Source organism: Maylandia zebra, linkage group LG13 (assembly GCF_041146795.1).
Source record: "Maylandia zebra isolate NMK-2024a linkage group LG13, Mzebra_GT3a, whole genome shotgun sequence".
In the NCBI taxonomy this organism is placed as follows: Eukaryota; Metazoa; Chordata; class Actinopteri; order Cichliformes; family Cichlidae; genus Maylandia; species Maylandia zebra.
Window position 1 is genome coordinate 13496336 of NC_135179.1, and position 24201 is coordinate 13520536.

At 38.0% G+C, this 24201-nt stretch overlaps 1 protein-coding gene across 1 annotated transcript in view; it reads left to right on the top strand.

The window, feature by feature from the left end:
* fmn2a (formin 2a) overlaps positions 1-23633 on the top strand; it is a 40275-nt gene extending 16642 nt beyond the window's left edge. The window contains exons 7-18 of the mRNA XM_076891559.1: positions 442-529; positions 5334-5395; positions 10073-10164; positions 10256-10385; positions 10485-10631; positions 11233-11292; positions 11965-12085; positions 15329-15421; positions 20096-20147; positions 21134-21283; positions 22294-22375; positions 22617-23633. Of these exons, the coding sequence (XP_076747674.1) occupies positions 442-529; positions 5334-5395; positions 10073-10164; positions 10256-10385; positions 10485-10631; positions 11233-11292; positions 11965-12085; positions 15329-15421; positions 20096-20147; positions 21134-21283; positions 22294-22375; positions 22617-22643 (1104 nt within the window). The 3' untranslated portion in view covers positions 22644-23633. The remainder of the gene's footprint in view (positions 1-441; positions 530-5333; positions 5396-10072; positions 10165-10255; positions 10386-10484; positions 10632-11232; positions 11293-11964; positions 12086-15328; positions 15422-20095; positions 20148-21133; positions 21284-22293; positions 22376-22616) is intronic.
* The last annotated feature ends 568 nt before the right edge of the window (positions 23634-24201 follow it).

A 24201-nucleotide genomic window follows, 5' to 3' on the forward strand; every position in this document is an offset into this window, starting at 1 on the left:
TGAAGTTTTCCTCCCACAGAAGGAAAATGATAGAGAACTTATTATTCCTATTAAAATATTGTCTTTGTAATTCAAAAGCCCTTTATTAGTATATAGTTTTAACAAATAATATATATTTATACAATATACATGAACTGTGCACGTCTCTCACTGTCCCTCAGGTTGACATGTTAATATTATAGACAGCAAGATTTACCTTCTAGTGTTTTTGAAAGGTCGTTAATCATCTTCAAGCCTAATTATGGCGTTTAGCTCATTTCAAATTGACCCCTATGGTTAAATTAAAATCTACATATTACATTGCAGGAGGATCTTTCTCTCCACCTCACCTGTCAAACAGAAACCACCGTTCTGTTATGTTCTGTTTGTAATGAAGTTTATGGTTAATGAGCCTGTACGATGTTAAGATTTTTTTTTTCTCTTCATGTCATTATCTTCTAGGTGGTGAAGCTCTTAAGCAACAAGCGTTCACAGGCTGTAGGTATCCTCATGTCTAGCATTCATCTTGATATGAAGGACATAGAGAATGGTAAGTCTTGTCACATGTTCATGACGAGTGCTTTAGCTGGTATAGAGGTGTAGCACTTTTGTTATCATCTGTCACAAAGTTTCTTCAGATGGCAAAACTGTGAAAGCAATTTATTGTGTCTCAACAATGAAGAATATGTAGCAGTTTCTGAAAAGGTGGTACTGCTAACATTTTCCAAAACATACACAGTTGCACATTCGGTGTGCCGCTGTTTTGCGCATATGAAGGCATGCTATTGATCTTTTTAATAGCCATGGTCTGTTTTACTCCAGGGATGGGAAATCTCATTCATTTGCCTGTCATTCAGTCATTTAATTCACAACTTAATTTTAGCTGACACTTTTTAAATTAGCTGGTATCTTGTGCAGGTTAATTCCACGGATTTTGGTGATGTCTTGACTTTTGCTGTAGTTCTATTTTTAACGTCTGTGATTTTGGGTGACATGGCTAAACAACTTTTATTAAATTTGATACATTCACTACACAGTAAGTACTGGGTCGGACACTCTTTTGCTTTCAGGACTGCCTTAATTCTTTGTGGCATAGATTCAACTAGGTGCTGGAAACACTCCTTAGAGATTTTGGTCCATTTTGATAAGATGGCACTACACAATGATGTGACTCTCTCGTTCCACAACATCCCAGAAGTACTCTATTGGATTCAAAGCTGGTTACTCAGGATGCTATTTAAGTACAGCGAGATCGCTTTTATGTTCAAGAAGCCATTTTTAGGTGATTTGAGCGTTAGAGCACATTATCTTGATGAAAGTAACCAGGAGAAGATGGGTACACTATGGTCATAAAGGAGTGGACATGCTTAGCAACAAAGTAGGTTGTAGCATTTAAATCATGTGCACTGGGTACTAAGAGGCCCCGTGTGTCTGAAAAAAACATCCTCCAGAGCATTACACCACCAATAACAAGCTGAATTGTTAACACAAGGCAGGATGGATCCATGTTTTCACGTTTTTTTTATGACAAATTTTGACCATACTCATCACGAGACGATCTTTTTTTCCCCCAATTTTGGTGAGCCTATGCAAAATGTAGGTTCAGTTTCCTGTTCTTAGCTGAATGGTACCCAGTGTGGTTTCTGTTTCTGTAGTCCATCTGCTTCAAGGTTCAGCATGGTCAGAATGTAGAGATGCTTTTGCCTTCTGATACTAGTATCTAGCATACTAGTATCTTCTAGGTAACTGAGACTTGACACAACTTCATAATTCCCTGCAATTTTACAGATGGTTGTACGTGTAGAATCCCAGTATATCAGCAATTTCTGAAATACTAAGACCACTCCATCTGGTAACAACAATGATACCATATTAAATCACCTTTCTTCCCAATTCTGATGCGTGATTTGTACTTCAGCGAGCTATCTTGACCACGCCTACATGTATAAATGCACATGAGTTGCTGCCATGTGTTTGGCTCATTAGACAACTACATTAACGAGCAGTTGTAAAAGTTGCCAGTGAAACATTTTTGAACCTCATTCTTCTGACAACATCAAACCAGAATTATAAAACATCCACTACTTCTGATCATGACCAGATACTTTTATAACCCATCAGGTTGTGTCTTTGTGTTAATTGGCAAATGTTAGTATGGTAAGGATCTAGTCAACATGCTATTTGTCTCTGTTTTTATTATACAGCACATTTAAAAAAAACAAAAACAAAAAAAAACAACAGGAGCGTACCCCATGTAATTTCTAGTGAAAACAGATTAATGAATGAAAGTAAAATACTGCATAGCATATAACTTTTGTTTTTACATAAAAACTACTGTGGGGGTTAAACACCTGTTAAGAAATTGTTTAAAGAAACAAGATTAAAAAGATAAACAGACAGCACAGTCAAATAAAAGTAATAAAATCAAAGTAAAAATAATAAGAAATGTGGTAAACTTTTCACCTGCTGAACATTATTGTGTTTGTAGTGTTGTAAATACTACTTGCTGATATTGGCTTTGAGCTTAAAACACCACTGTGCCTGAGAGCAGCCAGAGATGCTTTTATTTATGTGCCACGAGGATGGTTCCTTCCTCTGTTTGAAGGTAGTACACAGTCATCCCCAGGTGTGTTGGGAAGATGCTAACTTCCAAACAAAAGTGAATTTCTATCAAAAGCGTACAAAAGCAGCATTTTGATACCATATCATCTCTAAAAAAGAAATAATTCTGCACACTGAACATAAGCAAACCCCATTGTATAGATCTTTTCTCTTTTTTAGTCTGCCGTGAAGTTAGAATGTTATTGGATTTGTTTTTACCAAAGCTATTCCAGTGTTTGGTGTTATCACAAGTTATACTGCTGAAAGGCATCTCTCTTCTCATCTGTTTCTTTTCTCTTTCATTTTGCATATTCTCTCCCCATCTAACATGCACATCGTGTTTCACAGAGACACTCTGTCGGATGAGTTGTCACCATCTTGTCTAAGCGGCTTTGTTAAAGTGAAGTCATTTTGGAGATGATGATGGCTACAGATGGTCTTCCTGTTTTAGTTACTCTCTGATTGCTCTCCAGTCTTTGCTCATCTGTGTCTAAACACTTCTCGTCATCTCCCCATCCTATTCAATCTTCTCTCAGTAAAGCATTTACGTTAGCTTCAAACCTTAACTCCTCACGAACAAGACATATGGTTAGGTTACATCAAAATAAATGTGTGCCACACAAACCAGCAATGTAGCAATAAACAGTTGCTCTCTGGGAGCGTTTTATCTGCAGCATCTTTAAAGAATCTGGTGGAACTAAATGTTGTTCTGCATTTCTGGTCTCGATGTTAGTCTTTGGTGCATCCATTTTAGGTAAGATTGGAAGGGCAAGAGAGGGCCACGCTCATCAGTACTGGTATTTATCTCCTATGTTAGGACAGTTTTGCACTACTACATAATTAGCACTGATTGGAAACTTCACTATGTCACTAGGAGATGAGAGAAAGGACATCTCAGTGATTTGGTGGACTACTTTCAAGTATTATCTACTTGTTCTGACATAACAGTGGGCCATCTTCTGTGCAGAAAGAAAATAATCCTGAATGTGTTTTTGAGCGTATATATGTGCTGTGTTATACAATGTGTTTGACTGATTTTTAGGTCTGAATAATTATAATAATTATAGCCTTAAAATACTCAATTTCCCTTAAATAACAAACCCCCAAAGTCTGTATAATAACTATGCTAATGTTTTCCCATTCCGGACATGATCTAATGTTCCCTTGTGCTATTAGAGGTTTAAGATAATTAAAGAATCAAAGGACGATTTGTTTACCAAAGAGAGATTAATTTGCCCAAACTTTGTAATTGTTCCTGTCAGTGTAGTGAATTAGTTTCGTTTCCTGTTGGTTTCGTGATTTTGGTCAATGACTAGCAAAGTCTTTGTAAATCTGAGATCTCTGACATGAAGAAAAACAACTTCTGAGTCATTGATTTAGATTGTGTCAGTTTTATGACGGCGCAATTGCTCAGTGAGAAGTCGAGACATTTTTTTGTTTTTTCCTCACAGCTGTTGTTGTTTGTTTTCAGACTTGGCCCACACTCTGCATTTTTCATAGGACACTTCCGTGCACTGTCGGCGTTCCTGAGAAGTTTTAGACCACCAGCCTCCGTCAGAGATGGCGGTTACCGGCGCCATGTTTGGGTCAAATGTGATAGTCAGGATAGACCTGGGCAGATGGGTCTGGATTTCAGTTAGAAGAGGTCCTGTGTCACCGTGACGATATGGTTTTCTCCTAAAAAAAAAACAGTCTCCAGTCAAATAAGCCAGCCAGACTGGTTTGGATAGTAATGAAAACCAAATGGTTAAAAGAAACGAGTGGGAGAAATGGAAAAGGGCAGTTTCTTTGTGGCGGGTTTGGAAGAAACAGTGTGTGAAGAGGTCAGGAAGTGACAGCGAAGAACTAAAAAAAAAAAAAGGAGTTGATTTGCACTTGTAGAAGAAGAGTGACGAGATTAAAAAGGCAACAGAACTGCCTACAGAGAGAAAGTGATATCAGACTATTTCCACATGCTTGACCATCCTTTAGTTTTATATTTGTTATCATTTTCTTTGATCTTATTTTTCAGCTGTGCTGTAAAAGCCTTAAAACATCCTTCTGTATTCATTATCTAAGCAAACTCTCTGATTCAAAGTTGCTTTAGCCTCTGTGACCCTAGCCTTCACCCCTGTACCTCAGCAGCAATCAACAGATCAAAATATTGTGAGTGATTTTGGGCCCCTGCAGCATGGTGAAATACACATATAGGTGTCAAGCACTGCACTGGGTGATTGTGCGTACAGCAACACCTCAGCCTCAACACCACAGACCCCCGGGCTCTGTTTGTCTTTAAACATTTACTTTCAAAGGATTAATGCTCGAGGGCGCCAGGTCCTCGCGCCGAGACAAAAAGGCGACACCAGGAATTCAAACACAGGAGTTCAAACACAGATCTTTGTACCTTTGACAGGTTTCTAAGACCTCCATATTTATGTTTTAGTTTATGGCTCCTTGCATGCTATCGTCATGAGAACTGATAACTGTGCAGCTTAAAGCATACGACGTGTCACTTTTTGTGGGCATGAGATCATTTTTGTCCTTGTTTCATGGCACCTTCAGCCCCGGCAGGAAATGGTATTCTACCTTTGTTTGTAGTTGTTGTTTCAAAAAAAGAACCACTGTATAAACTAGAGATTATGAAATTGTCGGTCTGTTTGTGTTGGTTTGATTTCTGACTTGTTAATGGTGTTCATTCAAGGTAAAAGAATGTCATGACATGCTTTAGTGTTAACATTAACATTAACCATGTCACCCTCTCTTTCCATCCACAGCCGTTCTAAATATGGACAATACTGTTGTTGATCTGGAGACTCTGCAAGCCCTCTATGAAAATGTGAGTATAACAACAAAGACTTTGGAATCAAAGCTATTTTATATGGTCACAAAAATAATATAATAACATTTTTCTTTGCAAATGTTTTTACTTTAAAGGAAGGATGATAAAGGATCATGCGGACAGTGGTTTTCAATGAGTCAATAGACTAGTGAAAAGGCAATTTCCCAAGCTGAAATACATTTGGGAACTTTCCTGCCAATCCAGAATCGCATAAATACACAATGTTGAGCAACCAGCCCAGGAAAATTATACAAAGCAACTCCACCGACAGCTCAGGCTGATGTTGATGGCAGCATTCGCACAGGGAAAACCTTGATCTTTTTTCTTTTCCTGTGTGGTTTGCAGTAAAAGTATGAGTTTGGAACAGCTTGCTAGTGACAAATAGAATGATTTATTGTTGCACATTTCATGCCATATATCAATAACAAGCAATCATTCCATTATAGAATGAAACCCAAGAAGACTCATAAAGCAGTGATATCAACAAAATGGCAAAAAAGAAATCATCACATGTTAGTGTTGTTTTATTTTTCACTTGACTGAGGGTAAACCACAAAACACCAAATGTCATTCATCAAAATATATCTTTCCAACATTATCAAAGGCTGAACTTTTGTTTAAATTGTAGGGGTGAAAAAAATCTGTAATTAAATTATTGTGTAGCAACATTTCAGAGATGCCACTTTACTGCGAACGTATTTCTCTATCTAAGTCTTATTCCATGTTCCACTTGAAAGGGGTGAACTGAGGAAATGTGCATTAGATACTAAAACAAACAGGCAAGCCACAAACTGTACTGGTATGTGTGCTGTTTGGCGACAGCGTCAGTCATGTGTAGGTCTGTCTGCTGCCCTGGAAGGGAACCAAAGCTTTTACGTAGTAAACATGTTTTCTACACTCTGGATCTGATTGACTCAACTTTTGTAATGCCCATGTGCAAAGGAAATGATAGTTGAGAAACTCCAGGATTTGTGTCAGAGCTTCGATGTGGTTTTAAAAAAGAGCCGACTACAGTGAGCTTTGCCAAGGTAAATCATATAATATTAGCAAAGAATTACAGAACTGTCATCAGTACTTCCCAATATGTCTCCATTTTGGCTGTGAAGACTTCCATTTATAGAGTAAATACATATTCATCAAGCTCGTCTGATAGGAAATCTCCCCAGCCCCAGTAGAAATGGTTCAGGGACCATTCGAAGTCGGGTCAGTAAATAATAGAACATGAAAATGAGTATGTTTTCCACATTTCAACTGTGATACATTTTTAAGATGCTGTGAAATTCCTGTGAATTACTTTTTGGCACAACTACACAGGAGAGGCCTAGACCTTTGGCTGCCAGAGGCATATTAATAATGTTGATCATGGGAATGAGACTGTGGCTTGAGACAAGCTGTAGTTATGAACCAATGTGTCATAACTCAGGATCAAAAGTCTTCTAACCTCTCCAGTCACCCCAAGACTTCAAGCCCTCTCCCTCTGCTTCTCCCCCTTATGGCCTAAGGCTATGTTATTGAGTCGCAGAGCCAAATTGTTTCTCTTTTGTATTGCGAGACTCCATCCTGTCTGTGGGTCTCCAGCCCCCTAAACCACAGTTGGCAGCACAGTCAGCCTGTCTTTAGGAATGTGAGGGGCTTCTAATGGTTACACCCTCACTCACTGTGCTAGGAGCTAGATCAGCCTTCTCTGCCTCACTCTCTGTTTCTCTCACCCACACAAACATGCTCACAAACAAACATGTTGACCCACACAAATTTGCACGTAGTGTACAGTATGAGGATAAAGACAGATGCACACAGAGTCGCTAAGTCTATGAGCTCCAGATTATAGCCACTCCTGTTCTTTGAACAAAAAGCCAGTGTCATTAAAGGGGTCACAGTGATAGCGGGACACTGCTCCCTACCCTCTAATATCAAGCCATAATCTGGCCCCAGACTAGTTGTCTCAAGTTCAGACTTCTTTCAGCTGGTAGTAGATAACAGAGAGGTCAGTGAGTCAGACTCTCCTAAACTTTTAAACAAGATATGATCACCTCAAACCCCATTTTGCATGGTATTGCTCTGAAAAAAGACTAGATATAGTTTACATATCATTACACAATGTAACTTGTCATTTGGGGTCGATTATTTGGCAGCTCAAGGTACAAAGTATCTCATGAATGTAGTTTCATTGAAAACTGAGTGACATAAATAGTGATTAAGGCCTGTCTGGCTCTGTTTAGCCCTGTACTAGAAACTTGCGTAATGAATACCATTTGGCTACCTCTAGTATTCTGGCATCACAAATATCATCCTACTGTACTTTGCATTTGATATTCCACATGGGACTGTATTTCTCATGCTAACCACCACCACAACATGCCCTAGCAATTCAAAGATCACACGCTAATGCCTACTTGTCCCCAATTACACCAAACACTGCTGGGCTCCACTGCTGCCCTTTGAAAAGGATCTGCTTTGTGTTAAATATATTTACACTTGAAAACATCTCGAGAGAAGGCGAAGGAGAGCTTGCCCTCACCGACAGAAGGCAGCGGTGTGCAGAATACTAATCTGGCCCTTCGTGCGTTTGATGCTGGTGTTTGATGTTTTCCAAGGATCCATGCCGAGGCCAAACCCCAGAGTAGGATGGAGAGAAACAGAGGATGAGGCCAGATTGCTGAGACTCAGACTTTGGGGGTCTAAGGGCTCTGGAGGGACTAAGAGAGAGTTTACATTTTCTTCCTGGAGATGGTTTTATTGTTTTGCCCCTCTGCGTCAGACACATTAAGATCTATTGTCTTTGCCTCTTGTGAAACGAAGGGGCATTTTTGGCTTGCTTTTTTTTAAACCACCTTGTATAAAACTGTGGTCCAGAGCCTGGCAGCAGGATAATAGTCAGGAATGTAGTCTGGCTGAAGGCAATACTTTTAGCATTTGTGAAACCTATACTGTATAGGCTGGCATATGGTTGAGTTTATGTACAAAACATAATTTGAGAATTCTTTTACACTTGAGATAAAGCTTCCAGACATCAAAAGGGAAGAAAATTAGGGAGGGTAGGGGGTTGTGAATGGCCTAAGACACACAAATAAAGACTTCAATCCAACTGAAATGTTGCAGGGTTTGAAGTGCAAGAAAACCTCTAAACACCTTGCAACATATTTTTTCATGGATGAGCATTCAAAAGTTTCAGTGAGCTGATATCGGAGACAAATGGGGGGGGGAATGAAAAAACACCAGTACAATTATTTTTGCAAAACTCTACACTCTACGTCTAAGAAGCATCTATTGATATTTTTGTTCAAAAATCATTCAACATTCACATGCTGTTTTGGGAACATGTCCAAGTATAACTCCTTCTAATGTGTATTTTTTCAGCTATTACAAAAAGGCTCACTATTTCCAAGGGATGGACTTTAATTTGAATGTATGTTTTCACCACTTTGGAGTGCTGGGTGTGACTCAGAGGATAAAAGTGATTCAAGTAATATCCAAACAAATTCTTTTAGAAAGCACTTAATACTGTTTCCTGTGCTGTCAGTGTCCCACCCATTTCTCTTACAGATGTGGTTTTTCACAGATTTTCTTCTTTAGTATTTTTCTTTAAATTTTGGTTTCCTGACTGTGACACCGCTACCCTTGATCCTTACCAAAATAAAGGAAATACATACACAGATATGTTTCAGCAATATCCATGCATGTTCTCTTGTAATCAAGCTGTGCAAAAGTCTTGAGTCGACCCTCATTTGTTTATATTTTCCTTCCAGTGAGCCACTTTAAAAACAAACAAACAAAAAAACAACAACTAACGGCTTAGACAAAAACTAATTGTTCTCACTTCTTTAGTTGAATCTACAGTAATGCCAATGTTAACACAGTTTGAAACCAGCATTTCTAAAAATTTTCTACCAACAACTTGATTCACAAAGTAGTATTAGCTTACAAATTTAAAAGTTCAGGACACAAAAGTGGCAGGTCTAAAGAAACAGGCCTGGAAAAAAAAAACTCTAGAGCAGATAAACTTCATCTGAAAGTCATCTAATTAAGAAACAGTCAAAAATAAATATTCGCCAAAGACTTGACACAGGATCTGAGAAACTGATCTGGAACTTCAGTTGATGCATCTACTTTTCTGAAGCCTCATCAGAAATGGTCTCAGTCTGGTTGTCAAGAAGCCATTCTTAGGAAAGAGAAACAGGGAGAAAAGGCTGAGGTATGCAAACTGCACAAGAGCTGACAACAGGTCTCATGGAGTGACGAATCAAAATTGAAAATTTTGGTTAAAATCATCAAAATGTTTGAATAAGGTCAGGAGAGTACAACACTGAAGAAAACATGGTGCTGTCATGGTTTAGGGCTGCATTACAGCTATCACTGTTGAAGATCTTGTCAAAATTTATGAAATTATGAACACTGATAATTACCCTCAGATTTTGATCCATCATACGATGCCATCTAGAAAGCATGTGATTGACAACAGCTTCAATTTTCAGCAATGACAATGATCCTAAAGATGGTGCCAGTGCATTTTCCTGTCACAGTATCAAGAAATGAGTGATGACTCGAGGCTTTTGTAGAGGCACTTTGTGTTTTGGCTAGCTTAGTTTAGGTTTAAGTAAAATAAAATAACCTTTTGTCAGCGTCATAACTGTAACCAATTTCTATTTCAACTTAATGTGTACTTTCTTTTGACAGAGAGCTCAAGATGATGAGATGGACAGCATTAAAAAGCACATTAAATCTGCCAAAGGCAAGGAAGATGCCAAACCACTAGACAAGCCAGAACAGTAAGAACTAAATACACCCTCTAAACTAAGTCTGTTCAATGTCTTGCTATTAAATATATGGTTTAAGTTGACTGGTCTTGTCCTTCGTCAGGTTTCTGTTCCAGCTATCACAAATCTCCAATTTCTCAGAAAGGGTGTTCTGCATCCTTTTTCAGTCAACCTTCCATGAATGTATCACTTCAATCCTCCGCAAAATTGAAATCCTTCAGAAAGTGTGCAAGGTGAGCCACTGGCCTTCTTCTCAGTTTGTTTTATTTCATGTCACTCGGTTTAGCCTTCATATCTTCATCTTGCGTGTCTGTGTGGTGTGTTCACCTCAGACTCTCCAGAGTAGTGAGGCCGTATTGCAGGTGCTCGGCCTGGTGCTGGCTTTTGGCAATTTTATGAACGGAGGAAATCGGTCTCGAGGGCAGGCCGACGGCTTCACCTTGGACATTCTGCCAAAACTGAAGGACGTTAAAAGCAGTGTGAGTACTGGAGTAAAAGCAAACATCACTTACTTTGCAACTGCAGATGTGTAATTCACAACAAACCTGGAAAGGACTGGATTAGAAGTGGGGGAGAAAAAAAATGTATAGAAGAGAGGTCTGTCTAGCTTTGTTTAATTCACATTATGCAGTAAAATATAAATGGGAAAATAATAGTTTTAAAATGGGACACAGGGTTTCAAAGGTATTCTCTCCAAGGGGTCAAGCCTTATGACCATAGCTGGGCAGATTTTGAGGAGAAGCAATCGTGTTTGCTCTGATTCAATATCACAGCAGACTCGGAGTGCCCTTGGCACTGCCATATAAGGACGCAATGGTTTGTGTTTTTGTAGTGGCGGACAGAGTAAGGTATCCATAAAGAACATCAAACTTTCCACCAACTCTTAAGTTATGACGGCCAGCCAAGCACAGTTGTTTTGTTGTAGTACTCTTCCAATGTCATGATTTATTCCTAACTTCTAAGGCTGCTGTCTCCATTCTTGTTTGCCCTGCACAAATTAAAACGTCCTGCTCCAAAATGATTAAATTAATAAATAAAGGGATCTTGGTTTATTTATTTGGATCTTTCTCTTTCTTTCAGGATAACTCCCAGAGTCTTTTGTCCTACATTGTTGCTTACTATTTAAGGCACTTTGATGAGGTATGTTTTGGTTCCTGTTTATTCGAATCACTTTTCTGTTTTAGTCTGATTTGCTTAGAAATCCTTCCAGAGCTCTCTTTTCATCTCCTCTCTTGCCAGAGGATACCATGGCTTATCCTTTATCAAATTATTTATTTTCCCTTTCCTCATTTACGGCAGAAACAAATCTCTCTCTACCTCTCCCTCCCTCTCTCGCTTTCCCGGGCTCTCTCTTATACTTCTCTTTCTGTCTTTCACTCTTCATCTCCCGCTCCTACTCTGCTTTGGTCTGGCTTCGTTCAAACCTGCAGTCTGTTCATTGGCACAGCATCCAAAGCAGCGCTAGTGTAAATAATTAGGTTCTCCAGATGAGATGAACTCAGTAGTGCAGCTTGCCAAAATCAACCTGCATGACATGGCTGTAGCACTCATTATGACCTGTCACTAATGCTGATGAGGAGAATTGACATGTGCTTTGTGACCCCGGCTTAATGGTCATTATCTGCTGTAGTTTTAGACATCTTCTCTGGCATGTCTGAACTGCTGATAAGTACATGTCGGTCCCTCAAGACATTTATTTAAATCTTGCCTTGTGTGTAAAGTATAGAGAGGCCCTCTTCCATTTGAGAAAGATTGATTTTGACATTGCAGTGTGTGTGTTTTTGCACACATATGTGTGTTGTCTTTAACCAGGATGCTGGCAAAGAGACATGCGTCTACCCTCTGCCTGAGCCCCTGGACCTTTTCCAGGCTTCCCAGATGAAGTTTGAGGACTTTCAAAGAGATCTCCGCAAGTTGAGGAAAGACCTTAATGGTACAGTGATAAACTTACATTCCATAGTTTTCCTTCTTGTGGGCACATCCTAAACACAGTATTTACAAAATGCTTACAAGGTTGTAAACTTGGTTGTTCTGTAATTACTGCAAGTCTTATAGCATGTTTAAAATGACACTGAATTGATATTTATGCAACATGATAAAAAAAAATGTATGAATTTAAGTGTTGCTTGCATAATGCAAAATAATTTTCCAGACCTGACCAGCTATGGTCATGTGTGGATTGCACAGGCCAGTCAACATTGAGATAGCATCTGTTTGTTGTACAGACAAGCTAACTGGAAGCAGATGTTACTTGTCAGATGTAGACTCATGTTGGACCTGGCGTACCTTTATTGTCGTCATGAACGAGAAAGAGAAATATAGACAGGGAAAGGTCAAGGAACTTCTACTACTGAGAGAGTCTGTTCAGGCTCTCCTCATTGTCCTGGAACTCAAAAATACAAATATGAGACTATTCAGAAGATAACTGCAGCTATTCATAATCACGTTTCCAAAAAAGTTGGACCACTGTGTAAAACATAAAATAAAAACACAATGAAATGATGTGCAAGTCATTTAAATCCTGCGTTAAACTGAAAACAATAGAAAGACAAATGTTATTTTAGGAATATGTGCTCATTTTAAATTTGTTACTCGTGACATGTTTTAAGAGATGGGGTGGTGTGGGTTGTTCGACAACTAGTTGAAGAACCCACTGTTAATTAGAGTAATAACATAGCTGGCTATATAAAAGGCATACTAGTAAGTTTTTCAGATGCAAAGACATAAAGGGATTATTACTCTGTGATACACTGCATGGATAAATAGTTAAGCCATTTAGGAATTAAATTTCTTAACTTAAAAAGAACAGTAAGACTGTTTTAGGAAGACTTAAACAAGTATTGAAAAAAAGTCAGATACTCTGGCCTCACTGGATTAAATACAGCCTCAATTCTATAGTGGAAATCAGCACACCAGCTCAAAATCACTTACAAAATATATTGTCAATAAACACAGTTAACTAAAACCACCATACAAGGAAAAAACATTTTTAAACATGATGATGAATCACTGGTGCCAACTCTTTACCCAAACATTTTAAAATGGACTCAGGCAATGTGGAAAACTGTCCTGTGACTCATAATCAACTGAAAATTATAGATGCTGGTCTTCAGGACTCAAGTGTCAGGGGACTGCCTAGCTTCGTCTCAGTGCATAGCTCAAAAGCAAGCTTTTGTGATACTGTAGGGGTGCATTAGTGAACATGGTATGGATACTTCTCTGATCTGCAAAGATTTGATTAAGGCTGATTAATATATACCGTATTAGGAGAAACATTAACCATCCAGATGACCCATTTTTCAGGAAAGAACTTACTTGTTTCAGCGACCCAACCACATTCTGCATGCATTACAATAGTAAAAGAATCTGGATGCAACTGGGGAAACTACATGTAACATGGTTAGTAATGACCTTTATTAACCATGTTTTTCACACAGGGTCAGCATTTAATCCTCAACAATAGTGTTTTGGTGACACAATTATTATTATTATTATTATTATTATTATTATTATTATTATTATTATTATTATTATTATTATTAGACCTAGAAGTTGCTAAGAGTTGGAATGCTAATTTATCAGCTAAGGCTAGCTACCCTTGTTAGCAAGCTGTATTCATAAACTGCATAGGTGCAACCACATTGGCTGATTAGTGCTAAGTGAAAAAAACACCAGAATTTCACTCACCTAAGCCTTAGTGTTTAGATAATACATTAAAAATGCTCCACATGCACCAGATACACACAGTGAAGAAGTCCAGCTTAATCTCGAGCTGTTTGTGAGAGGCCTGTCAGTCAAAAAGGTCATGCCCCTGATTAAGAAGTCGAGGTGGAAGAAAAATATTCACCCTATTTCATGTTGTTATCAGGGGCAAAACTGGTCTAGAATATGCTTTTTGGTGCAGTAAAGAGTCACGTTTTTGTTTTTTGTTTGTTTCCGCCCCCCCCCCCACTTTGCCTTGGCTTCATTTACCAGCTCTGGATCTTGTCCTTTAGTTTTGCTTTTTATATTTAAAATTTAAAAAGTCAGCACAGAATGAACTTGAATCAAGAAAAAGGGGGTTATGTGATAATTCCACAAACCATGGAGTTTGTGGAACAATAACTCTTAAGTGGGAACGCAAAAACACAAAGTAAAATAGGATAATGGAGAACTGTATTAATGTTATGTCACTACACATTAAGATCACAGGAAAAGGTTTGGATATTTGATAATGACAAGCCAAACTCACTGGCTGAGTGAAAAACATCTTAATTTATGCAGCATTTAGAAAATGCTCATTTTCATTATTCTTGCTCTAGAGGTGATTTTTTTATTTTTATTTTTTTTAAAGTGTATCTTTGAGCAAAATGATGCACGTGAGTGTGTACTTGCAGCCTGATCGACTATTCCCTAAACCTGGTCTGTTCTCTATCATGTTTTATGTGTTTTTGCTGCTAAACCAATCAGACGCCTAAAACGTATTGCCAAATATTGTTTTTTCTCTGCTGTAATGATTCTTTAGGCTGTTCATTATTTGCAATTCATAAAGATGGAGTTGCTCACAGGGGAAACTGACTTTCGACCCCAGTGGCTGTGGCACATACTGGCCATACATAAATACATCATCACATGCTATACCTGCAGACCTCTTCATTACCTAGCAGAGGTAGCTGAGTGCTCTAGCAGACATGGGCTTCGATGACAGTTCCCAGAGGGGTTTTCCGATAGGTAGGCGGCGTAGAAATGGCCTTGGCTGGCCCAAAGGACATCAGCAAGTAATGCAGTGGAGAGAGAGCTTGCTTTGCCTTTTTGGCTGAGGCACCATATGGTCGATGAATTACCACTTGCCCAGTCCCGACCTCGTTGTTCCCTTAAGCGTCTCATGGCCTCTCCACCTCTAAGGCCTTGAGCTGAGCTTGTGTATCTGTTATGCTTGCAGATCGAGCGTAACAATAAGTTTCTCCTGGGATCAGACCGCAGGCCTTCCTGGTTGCTAGGGCTAACTTATTAGTCATTATGGGTTATTATGTCTTTGCAGACACTTATTCAGCAAAAATTCAGTAGAGATTTATTAAAGCAAGCTCAGCTAGGTTAAAGAGCACGGCAGATAATTAAAGCGCCAATGGTGGATAAAATATTTCTGTTCTGGAAGACTCCCCCACCCCCCTTATCTTCTAATCTTTTGTTATTTCAGCATGCTCTGCTGAAACGGAGAAAGTTTGGAAATTGTCCTCTGAAGAGAACCTGCAACCATTCAAGGACAAGATGGATGAATTTCTCAATCGAGGTGAGAAAACAACTGAATATGATTTTGTCTACAGTCTATTTGACTCGACTGTCAGTGAATTCCATTTAAATATTAAACTCAACAATGAACTGCAATGTTTGGATCTTTGTATCAAAAGCTTGATGTATCTTTGTATCTGTACCATAGCCGTCTATTACTGACAATCCACACCACTGCACTAATATGTTCCTTCATTACTTTAAACTAGGGCTGAACGATATATCGTATTTGCGATAATATCGTGACATGATCAAGTGCAATTTTCTAACCGCAAAGGCTGCGATTATACTCTGGACATGTCCAAATTCATGGGCTGCATCCTCCTGAGGCCGCATTTGTAGACCGATTACGTCACAGCGACGCGCCGAAGGCTGTCCAAATTACTACCATATCCCAGAATTCATAGCGCGGCCCAGCCAAACTCCAGTTTCCAGCAATGGCGGCCGCTACTGAGTTTTAAAATTACTCATACTAATCTTTCAGGGTCACAAAATAAACTTTTAACATATTTTCAGGCGAGAAAGTAGTTGTGTAAACATCAAATATCTGCTCGGTTTATCAAGATATCCCATATTTGCAAAAGTGCTTCGACGTTTTCAGAGGCGTCTGCTACCCACCAGCTCGACAGCTAGCCGGGAGCTCGAGGGTTACTGATGCGGCCGAGAACGGCACAACTCCCGGCACATCATTTTCAGATCACCGCGGAGTTTCGCTGCTCGGGTTAAACGTAATATATAAGTCACTTAGACAACCTAAAAATGTTATTGTTGGGCTTTTTTCAGTGTTTTGTTTGTTCGTGAGTAAATCGGTTTGGCTGAGATTAAAGTTATTAGATTAGATAAAATAAAACTTTATTAATCCCCCGGGTGGGTTCCTCCTTGGTTTTCACACAGCTGACTAAACGTCAAACAGAAAACTTATTAAACAGAAGTATGAGACAGTCGAGAATTTACACCAGTGTCTGGTTATATTTTAGATAGCAAGAAGCAGACGGCCGAGTTTATTAAACTCCACCGAGACAGCGGTGACGCTAATCAGAACTAGACCGTCCAATTTCACGCCTTTAAACTTTAAAGGCGTTTGTGTGTGTGTTTATACAATTGCTATTATGTTTGCACTTTATGTGTAATGTTACTGACTGCAGAGATCAGTAAGATGTGTGTATTTTTTATTTATTAGTTTTATTTATTTAATATTATTTTTTAATTTAATGACTGTCTAGTAGTTCACAGATGTCGAAAAACTGAGTGTGGTAAAGCCACTGATTTTTTTTTATGTATATTTCTGCAATCTGCACATTGTACTGACTTTCATTTTAATGTTTACACCAGGGTTCCTTGTCAGCACTTTATGCTCAGATGTTTGTAAGCTAAAAATAAACTATTGTGTATGTTCAAATATACTGTTGTGATTGAAGAAGTTAAATAAAAATGTCAGTCATCAATTCATGCATCACCTCATGTCATCATAACAGAGGTCTGTCTTCCAGGAAAGAACAGTTTAAAATTAATGTAATATAGTATTGGCCATACTATATGATGTATTGCTTGTCTTTGTTTAATAATACAGAAGGCAAAGACCTTAAAAAATAATCGCATATCGCATCGCAATCGCAATATTGGGGCAAAAAATCGCAATTAGATTATTTTCCATAATCGTTCAGCCCTACTTTAAACATAGTCACTGTAGTGTATTTGGAGTTCCATAAACACTGTTCTTCTGCTGAAAATCCTTGCCAGATCTGCAGCTGAATTTGCATGTTAAGTATCAGACCTTTCCATAGAAATAATTTACTACTTTAAGAGTGCATGCTTTAATTTAATGATTTGTGTGAGCCTATGTGACGCAGCTCATCCATCAGAATGATGCAAGTTGTCCATGCCTGCAAACACATTTAAGATCTGTTTCATACCGTTTTACAGTTGCTATACACACACAAAGACTCAGTCAGTGTAGTTTCCATAGGGACCTCTGTTTATTTCAGGGTGTATTGAATAATTCACTGATGTTGTTTCAAGTTTGCCTATCTGTTTTGAAAGATCATGACTGCACTTGGAGTCAGTTTAGGGTTTTTTTAATCGTGATCTCTGCCTAATAAAATGAAGCACTCTTGCTCTGACTCAAAGGGGGGAAAAAAGTCTAAATTTGAACTTGTCATGTAGCTTCTTGCTGTAAATTGACTGCCAAGAGGAGAACTGTATAATGTGGCGTAAAACAGACTTTGGAAAATTATCTTTTTCATTAAGTAGACTTTGAATATTACTTGGTCTTTATTTGTGCACTCAGATGTAGAGGAATTTGACTGGAATAATGATACTTTGCCCTAGAGGTATTTGGATGAAAACAACAAAGGGTTTGGCCTCTGAGTACCGTGGCTGTGATAATAAAATTTGTGAGCTGCAAATTTTCAGTCAACAGGAAAAAGCTACTGCATTTTTGTTTAAATAGCATCAAAATCTACCCAAAATATAATCGTGTTTATTTGTCATATTCACCAGATGTCATGAAGTTGAGCTTTTATCTGTAATCTAACATCTGCATGCAGCAATATTAGATTATTGCAGTCTACTTCAAATGTGTAAGACTTACTGGATTTTTTTTTTTTTAAACACTTGTTTTAGAAAAACAAACCAATAGTCATTATTTATGTAGCACTGGCTTTGACCCTGGGTACATTCAGTTGACTGTGACCAATCTTCCTGAAGGACCCAACTTGCAGGCCTCTTTCCAACTGCTTTTGTATTCAAATGAGAGTCTAATACATAGCATATGTGCTTCAGCAGTAATGCTCACTGTCCATTTTAAAGGAAGTCTGCAGATGAAAGCATCTCTCCCATTTCCACCTCTCCCCATCTCCGTTCCTCTCTCTGTGCGTTTGAGAGAAATATGGGGGCTCTCTCTTTGATGCAAATGATGAGGTTTTTCCTCTGAGACCAGAATGTAAGCACTGTAACATGGACATGTGACTCACAAGGCTCCAGACGGGATTCTTGAGGTTCTTCCACTGCAGCAGTGAAAAAAGAAACAACAGCCAAATGTCTTATTTTTGTTATTTCTGTAATTTCTAAAAAGCCTGGGGTTAAACCGTTTCTGGCTCCACAGTTTAAACCGCTTTTGTTTATTTTCTGACCATGCAACTAACCACAGAATAACAGTGGGAGCGGACTTGTTGGAGCTTGGCTGTTTGGTCTAGCTCCATTTTCTCCACTCACTTCACAAATTCTCATGCATGCAGGCCTTTGATGGAGTCAATATGACTAGCAAGAGAGCACCGGCCATGTGATAATCTGTTTCTGATGAATGTAAAGATTACTAGTATGACTGATGGCATACTCTTGCTACATTTTCTACTAACTGCAACCTAAGAAATCAAAGCAAATAAGCCAAGAATGTTGAATAAACTTTTAAATATCAATGCATAGCACATTATGGAAAAAAGAAATATTGACTTTAGATAGACATGTTGATGTTGTGCAACAATGCTGATGTTTTATATCTTTAAATAACCTTTTTTTTTAAGTTTTCCTCTTTTGTTTGATTCTCTCCCATAATATCACAATATCTTAACAACATCACAATAAGATTATTAGAAAAGAGCAAACTATATAGACTTGATACTAAATCATTCGGCATGATAAAGGTTATTTAACAGTCTATTATATATTATATTTTATATTAATTTTTTTAAAATGTTGTCGCATAACTTCATATTTCTCATCAATTTGTTATCATTTTTGATGGACAATCTGCAGTGACGGGCAAGATTGTAGGCTGCAGAGTGATTTAGCACTTTAGAATGATAATGCATAGAGCTCCTCTCAGCAGGTTTGTCTGAGATCTTTAGATGTGGTTCTGGCTTCAATTACACAAAGCAAGCAGATATTCAACTGGGTAAAAGCAGCACACGGGTTTGTGCCAGGAAAGATTCTCTGTTCCATCTACTGTCATCTGTCTCACAAAGCTATTTGCAGGCCATAGGTCATTTCTGATCATTTGACAGTTTAAGACAGCAGGTTACACATTACTGACCTTGAGGGGAAAGAGATGTTATCTGGGCAAGAATTTAATGCCTAGCCTTTTGACAGTTATACAGCACCATAGTGAAGATATAGACCAACAAAACACAGCTGGATCGACTCTACAACTGCTGATATATTGAAAAAAATGAGATGAAAAATCAGCCCTTGGATCTGAAATTTGATGAGTACTAACCTGCGATGCTTGTCTAACCAAGGCTGTCACATTTGACTGCTTTTCGTTCATATCATAATTTATAACGCAGTCAAAATGATCCCGATGGCACCCCAAGATAAGTGTTGTGGTCTGCTGGAACTGCTTGCTAATGTGCACCATGATGTCCAACTACTCCCTCACACCTCACACAAACATGAACACAGTCATCTGTCTCCATTTGAAGTAATATTACACAAAGAAGCACTTGTTCTGCAATCTCCACTACTCATTTGTCAGTTGTGCAACAGCATACAATCCAACACTCAATAATGTCATGGCTCGATGTTGACCCTGAGCAGGACTTTTGAGTTAAGTAATGGTGACATCTTGAATCTCCTGGTATATACAAATCACACTATAAATGAAAGAGCTGTCTTTTAAGGGAAATGCAAAATCCGTCTATTTGCAAATGCATAATTTTTTTTTCTTACTCTTTCACAGCCAAAACTGAACTGGAAACGCAGGAGAACCAGCTAGCAGAAACTCAGAAGATGTAAGAAGAGTATTGTGTGTGTGTGTGTGTGTGTGTGTGTGTGTGTGTGTGTGTGTGTGTGTGTGTTTGTTTAAAAACCTTTTCCTACATATCTTTGCTCAAAAAATAAATGTTACTTTGCATTTTATTTCCTGGATTTACATTTGGTCGTCTTTTAAGTTTCAAAGCAGTGATTGTAGTTGTGAATTTGAAAGTAAGGTATAATGCAATCCAACACAGTTTGAAGTGATATACTCTCGCTGCAGTGAAGAAATATAATCTTGCAGCTTTGTCAATATTTATGACTCCTGGTTCCTTCAATTACATGGAAGGTGCAGGCCGTCATGCCAGGCCTTCAGTAGACGGGAGGCCCCCTATGCAGTGTCTATGTTGTTTATCTAAGTGGAGCGAGAGTAGACAGCCATGGCTCCAGGCTTCTGTTACTGCTGGCTTGGAATGTGTTCCTATAGCACACTCCAAACAAAGAGACCCCAACCTGTCCACGATATTAATCCACTCAAAATTGCTGCCACATTTAACACCTTAGTGTATGTCATCCGCTGCTCTATGCACACTTTCTTTTTGCAAGATCTGTCTTTGGCTCCTTTGTCTTTCATCACTCATGCTTACACACCAATAGAGTATGTGCATGTATGTATACACAAACATACAAAAGAGGTTCATATGGATAAGGAAAAGGAGCGATACAGCAAAATTCATCATTTTGGTTAAGTCAGATTTTCTTGCTTTTGCAGCACTAATAGCATTTTTTTTTTTTCGTTGAAATGCACGGTCATTATTGTTTTTATTCTTTTTTTTTTTTTTTTTTTTTTTTTTTTAGTTACTCTACTATTAAATCTCCAAAAAGCACATTATTCCAAGATTAGCTATCATATTTTGCATATCTGCGTAGGACTGCCAAGTTTCACAATAATTGGTATAGTTTTCTGTAATCTCGTGTTGTAATGTTTTGGTCTTGAAGTAATGTTTTTCTTCTCTGTCCTCAGTTTCTTGGAGTTGAGTGTATCCTTCTCAGTCAAACCGAAGGCAGGAGAGAAAGAAGTCTCTCCCCACACATTCTTCTCCATTTGGCATGAGTTTTCCACAGATTTTAAAGACCAGTGGAAGAAGCAGAATAAGCTGATCTTACAAGAGCGGTGAGCCATATGAAGATTCCTGTTCCACAATGTGACATTTTCCATGATACGGATAAATCCCTCTGATAGGACGCTTAAAACTTTTGACTAAAAATGGAGTATTGCTGAGATATCAGTCCATTTTTTTTCTTATTTTCTCTGATTGGGAGCCTTAAAATGTGATAACAGATGTGCCTAGTGCTCCTTCATTTTGAATTTTCCCCAAGCTTGAGTTTCCAAACCATTAATAACATGCAGTGCATCTCATGTTCACTGAAGATCCTATCAGATTCATTCAAATTCATGAAGGGAAAGAGGGCAAATGACCCAAATCTTTGTCCTTACCCCAGCAACGAAAAAAAAACACATGCATCATCCAGTTAGCTTCCAGTGGTTTGATAAATATGAAGATATAGCTGCATATGTCAACAAAAAGCAAATTGGTCCATTATTTCCAATGAAGATTGACTTGTGATAGTATTTGTAAGCGAGGTCCAATGTCATAGTCTTTGCTTGTTCAGTAGGAAAGAATAAAAACTAATTTGAAAGCATTAACTCTTTGTCCTTTGCCATATGTGGAACAGTAGATGGTAATCCTCACTTCTGCCTGTATGGGCATGCAAAGATGCAGCACTACCATGCATTGAACATGTAATGGGTAGAGACAACAGGCGAGTCTGCTAGTATAAACTGCTCTACTCACTCAATGCCAGCATGTTAATCATTTTTCTTTTTAAAGAGCAAATGAGTAGTGACATTTCTGGCCCTCTCCTTGCTATAGTAAACTAGAGTGAATCATTTCAGAGTAGAAGGTCTGGCCTCCTGTCAAACCAAAATCCTTGTGTTTAAATGCCCCATGACCACAACTTGGATGGTATAAACCTGAAATCTTTAGCACTATACTACATTTTTCTTTTTTGATGGTGTAATGGTGAATTTTAGTGACTCTGTGTAGCTCTATGCAGCTAATTAATTGCTCTTAACATCTTTATCACATGATTGGCATTTATTTCTCCTTTTTTTTTTTTTAGGGTCAAAATGGCAGAGGAGTCTTTTAAACAGGCCAGGCAGAAGGCTTCCTACAATGTGACACCCAAACATGCAACTGGAATAGTATGCATAACATTTTACTTTTTCTTATTACTGTATGGAGTCATCTGTTTTCTATTTATTTACTGTAATTCTAGCAGTACCTGCCTTTTTCTTTCACCTAACAGACCCAATTGCTCGCAAATGCTTGTCAGTGTTTTAAGAAACAACAATCCTGGCTCTTATAGTAACATTTTAGAGCGGAGCGCCAGTGCTTCCAGCTGTAAATAACTCACACTTTTTTCTTGTCTTTTTTTTTCCACAGAAAGCAAAGTTGGGTAAGAAGATCTGAAGCAGACAATGGAAAATTATCATCACCTAGCCTATTGCACAAGCTGTGTTTGTACAATCTGACACGAGTCATCAGTCATTTTTAGTGTTTATTTGCTCCCAGTATTTGTTTTCAATTGGTTTAGGGCTGTCGAGTGTGAGCTGGTTCAAAGTGTATCGTTTAAACTTGGGATTAAAGCTAATGTCCTTACCCACCATTTCACAAAATGAAACGAGTCTGTGTTATAAAAAGGCATCCCTAAGCTGATTACTGAATTCAAGTTGCATGAAAATTTGCTATAAATACTTGGTGTTCTTTTTCTGTTTTGTTTTTTGGTGACACTATGTTCAAGCTTTATCAGTATACATAATATGTAGCCATTTTTTATTGCCGTTTCCAACCCTCAGTTTCTAGAAAAACCATTAACACGTTGTTCACATCTCCCTTGATGGTGAAAAGCACAGGATTTTATAATATTTCTATATGGTGCCTTATTGCATAGTGGAGACTTTAAATGAGTTGAACAAAGCTTATTTTTGAGATGCATCAATTGTGATTCAATGATACCTACAAGGAAGAAAAGTCTGTTTACATGGCCTGAAAAATAACTAATTTACTCCTTTCAAGATTTTCATCTGGTGCGTTTCAACTGCGAATTCTACGTGTTTTACATACAGCACCTCATCTTTTAGTGTTTTTTATTTAAATGGTCATGTCTTTCTAAGTCATGTGATCTGATAAATCCCCACTATTGTTCTTTTCAACATTAATGTAAATATGCTTTCTTTCAAGCAAAATCCTATGCAGATAGTTTTACCTTTTGTGTTATGTGAAAGAGTGTGAATATCCATTGGCTAAATCAGCAGTAGAATCATGTGATGTGGTTTTAATGTACAATACCAGCACTGTGTTTTGACTGAATACATCTGACCATTAAAAATAATATAAATATATATTTATTGAATAAAAGACATTACCCTGATTTTTGTGATAAAAATTCTGTTATTGGTGATCAATTTCTGTTTATCATATGGCAAATTATATGCACACTACACATCACTTTGTTTTATATGAAATAGATTTAATATATTTTTACATACTTAAAACACACGTGTATATATTGTATACATTGCATTGCAACTCCATTACACATGCTGCAGTTTTTTTTTCTTTATTTTTTGTCTCCTGGCTAGTATATTTGTGGAAAATGTACAGTATACAATCAGGTTTGTATCCAAGCAGGTGGATGGTGTGAATTGTTTCATCTTTTCTTTGACATCATCATGTTAATACAAAACAAAAAGGGTAACAGAATACTTGTGAAACACGACAACAAAAAAGATACTGACAAGCTGTCTAAGATTGTAGAACCACCTATAGATACACATTTTACAAAGACTGTTTTAATTGGTTGCACTAATTATACAGTTGGACATTACTTTAATGCACTTCCTTTTGCTTGGCCATCCTCAGTGTCCATAATGTTCTGTCATTTTTAAGAGGTACTTTCTTGACTCCTTTAGGTAGATGTGATATTTTTGAAATGCTACAACTAAAAAAATGTCCATTGTTAAACACC